Raw genomic sequence first — 3,848 nt, 5'->3', positions numbered from 1 at the left:
AGGTGTACTGGGTGGACCCGTTGGCGCCCGTCGATCTAGGCGTCAGAGTAACAGTCAGGCTGTGGAACTGACACACGCTCATCCCCCATCCATTGCAGCTCTGAATGTGTGTTTCAGCTCTGGTAGCAGAAGGTCCATTTGAGTATAACCAGGGTCCTGTTTTACAGCAGCACTGAAAGTGTTACCTTCACTGTCCGTACGGGTTCAGGAAATTCCCAGCTCAAGAAACAGCTGTAATAAGGCTGCAGCTTTACAAAGGACAGTGGCTTACACTCTTAAATGCTAGTAAGATTTGGCTAGATTCTTGTAGCTAGTCAGTAATGTCTGAAGGGACATGTTAGTGGTTAATGGCAAAGCTGGGTTTGCTCTGCGTGAAGAAAGTGAAGAATTTTTACACTGTGTCTCAGTTCCTGGCAGCTGGGGAAGGGAACAAGATGAGAAGAGAGAAACAGAATTTCAAGTCATATTCCTGGTTTCATCAGAGAATTGTTTGCTGACTTTGGGCAAATCCCAGTCAATTCATTTACATCCATGTAAAGCTGAAGTGGTGAACTGCCTGCTCCCTGAGGCGCTCAAGTATAAATCTTGAAAATGTGCCATGTAGCTTAAGGACATGGACTTTTTATCCTTGCACTTCAGTTGTGTTGCAGTATCTGGACATCCAGGTATAGAGCAAGACTGTGTTCTACTGTAGATACTCGACCAAAGGAAAAGTCTCTGTCCAAAGAGCTTTGTTACCTGAGTTTAGTAAAGGTGATGAAAGACCACCCTAGAATGCATAGAACTCTGGAAACAATAGGCTATCAGGGTGATGATGGCAGCATTAGTGTATTAGCAACGTAAGAACATTTCCCAAGTACTTTATCAGAACTCCTGTGAAATAGTCAGTGAAGTGACATTCTGCATATTTCCAAATGTTTTGTGATTAAGGTATGTTTTTAAAATCTTCTTTGTGATTTTGTCTGGTTTTATGAAGACTTTGCATCTATCTTTGTGGACAAGAGTATTCCTATAGGCTCGATTAAGCATTCCTGAAAGAGTAGTGTTGTCTCTCTATGTTTAGTCTTGTTATGGCTTTTAATATTCTTGTAATATATTTTCCCAGTGTTTATTGCATAATGAAATTTGGAACTTTGTTAAAGTTTCAACTATTTACATTCTTGAAAGAAAACTTTAAGGACAGGTGTTTGGGAGAGGAAAAAGAACTTAAAAGAAATTACTTCAATCCTTATATATAGTCTCAATCTACTCTCTTTCAGTTTAAAACCGTTAGCCCTGGTCCTGTCGCAGCAGAGCCTGTTAGAAAGCTTGTCCCCAAATTTTTTATAAGCTCCCTTTAAGTGCTGGAAGGTGCTGTAAGGTCTCCCTGGAGCCTTCTCTTCTCCAGGCTGAACAACCCCAACCCTCACAGCCTGTCCCCATGGCAGAGGTGCTCCAGCCCTTGGAGCATCTTTGTGGCCTCCTCCGGGCTTGCTCCAACAGGTCTGTGTCCGTCTGATGTTGAGGGCTCCACAGCTGGATGCAGAACTGCAGCGGGGGGGTCTCACGAGAGCAGAGTAGAGGGGATGAACCCCCTCCGTCGCCCTGCTGGCCACACTGCTCTGGATACAGCCCAGGATACAGCTGGCTTTCTGGGCTGCAGCACATTTTGCCAGGTCATATCTAGTTTTTCATCACCAAGTCCTTGGGGGTTGCTCTCAACCCCTTAATTCCCCCAGACCCTGTTGACACCAGGGCTTGCCCTGACCCAGGTGCAGGACTCTGCCTTTGGTCTTGTTGAAACTCCTGCGGTTCACACAGGCCCCCTTCTCAAGCTTGTCCAGGTCCCTCTGGATGGCATCCCATCCCTCAGACATGCCACCCGCATCACTCAGCTTGGTGTTGTCTGCAAACTTGCTGAGGGTATGCTGGATCCCACTGTCCATGTCACTGATGGAGTTATTGAATGGTACTGGTCCCAGTATGGATCCCTGAGGGACACCACTTGTGACCAGTCTCCATCTGGACTTTGAGCCATTGACCACTACCCTCTGGATGCCACCATCCAACCGATTCCACCAAACAGCCCATCATCACAGCTTTAGCATCTATGCAGTCTATGATGTTTTGTGGGGTTTAAGAGAATTTGTTAGCCGTTCTTTCAAAGACTGAGCCTACAGAAACATTTTTGATGTTAAATATGTGTAAGCTTTCCTAGTGATACTTCTTTGTACAGTCGTAGTGTTCCAATAGTTCAGAACTGGAAACTAGGGAATAAGCAGACTTTCAGATGCAGCTCCAAGATCTGGCTGGCAGTGGAAGCCTTTGAACTGTATGCATTCTAGAGACCTTTTTCTTCTGCTTAGATGTTTTCCTCTTTTTTATAAGCCATCAGGAATGGTCTTTTCCACCCCAGCTTGCTGCCCAGGCTCCTGAAGTGCTATCTCCACAAACTGTGGTCACATGTAAACTTCCTGAAAGGATAAATCTGCCTGTTTTGATACAGTGGACCAAGCACTGAGAAACAGGTAAATTGTGTTTCCCTTCCTCACTGCCTACAAGTGGGTGAGTGTGATGCCTGACTCAGCTGCCGGACTGAAGCCAGGCTCTCTGTAATGATCACTCTAGGCTGGGGGAGGCAGTGAAACACTTTCCTGCCTTCTCTTCATGGTCTTGCTGAGGTTTGTGTCATACCAAAGGGTGAAGTCTAGAGGATGATCAAACTGCAGAAGGAATCATAGGGGCATGCTGAGGTCAGGAAGTAGAATTGGGGCAGTGAGCTTGGTGGGACCTTAAGTTGGCCCCATTATGCAAGCACCTTACCGTACAGTCTTTAATCGTGTGCTTGCCTTCCCCCCCCAGACCCTGCTGCATTCTCTGCACAGAACCTGTTCTAACAATGAACTGAGGCTCTTGTCCTCAGGATCCTTCTCTTTGCAGGATTTGGTTTGGTGAATTTGCAAGCCGTGTAGGAACGTACAAAAAGGTGCAAGAAGACAAAAAGAGAATTTCTTAATTAAGGCAGCGGAATGCTGCACTGGAATGCTGGATTTTATCCTCACAGCTGTCACTAAGGTTCAGCATGTGGTTAGTTTAATCACTTTAAAACAATGCCTATCTGTGTTTACTAATGGTATGCTCCCAGCCTGCTGAGTCCCGGGGTTGGAGTGCCAAAGCACTGCAACACTCGGTGAGAGCCAGGCTTTGAGTAGTTGAAGTTCCACATAATTTTAAGTCGTTGTAGGAAAAATGGGGTTCTAACGTGTCACCACGGGAACCCAACATTTGTGGATGCTTTTTTGTGTCAGCCCACCTACCTATCTGAAAAAGAGGGATGAGAATACAGTCTCACAGGAGCCTGAAAGGAAGAAGTGCATGCAGGTACTATACTGATGAATACCTCAGAAAACCTATGAGGAAATGGACTGTAAATTATTACAACTGGTCTTTAATACTGCTCCATAAATATGACATAGGAGACAAAAAAAAATAATTAAATACTTGCAAAGTGAGTAGTCGGCTGTGCTCAGGTAAGAGCAGGGGTCCTTTAATTACATTCTCACATCATAACTTATTCATAAAGTGATTCATTCTTTCAGAATAACCCGGTTACGGATTTGTAGCAATCCCAGTTCCAGCGTTCCTAGCTTTTCACCTGCTCTGTAGGCAGTGCTCTGAGAGAGCGCCCTAACACCCACCGGGGTGCGGGTACATGCATGAGCCTTGTAGGGCAGTTGTTACTACCCGTGCACTCCGCCGTCTGAGTTTAAACTCCGGACGTTTCCCACACTGCACGTTGCTGGCGAACGGTAAAAAAGTACCGTGAGACCCTCCAGCACCCCCCGCGTCGCACGTGTGAGTGGAGAGGG

The 3,848-nt window shown here is 45.9% G+C and overlaps 1 protein-coding gene across 1 annotated transcript in view; it reads right to left on the bottom strand.

Annotated features, from left to right (window-relative positions):
* Nucleotides 1-1,925, bottom strand: part of LOC104513009 (group 10 secretory phospholipase A2-like) — an 8,098-nt gene extending 6,173 nt beyond the window's left edge. Inside the window, exon 1 of the mRNA XM_010156221.1 lies at nucleotides 1,748-1,925. Coding sequence (XP_010154523.1) covers nucleotides 1,748-1,925 — 178 coding nt within the window. The remainder of the gene's footprint in view (nucleotides 1-1,747) is intronic.
* Between the last annotated feature and the right edge of the window lie 1,923 nt (nucleotides 1,926-3,848).

This window comes from Eurypyga helias, unplaced genomic scaffold (assembly GCF_000690775.1).
Source record: "Eurypyga helias isolate BGI_N326 unplaced genomic scaffold, ASM69077v1 scaffold18367, whole genome shotgun sequence".
In the NCBI taxonomy this organism is placed as follows: Eukaryota; Metazoa; Chordata; class Aves; order Eurypygiformes; family Eurypygidae; genus Eurypyga; species Eurypyga helias.
The sequence above is the reverse complement of the archived record's forward strand: the minus strand, read 5'-3'. Positions and strand labels throughout refer to the sequence as shown.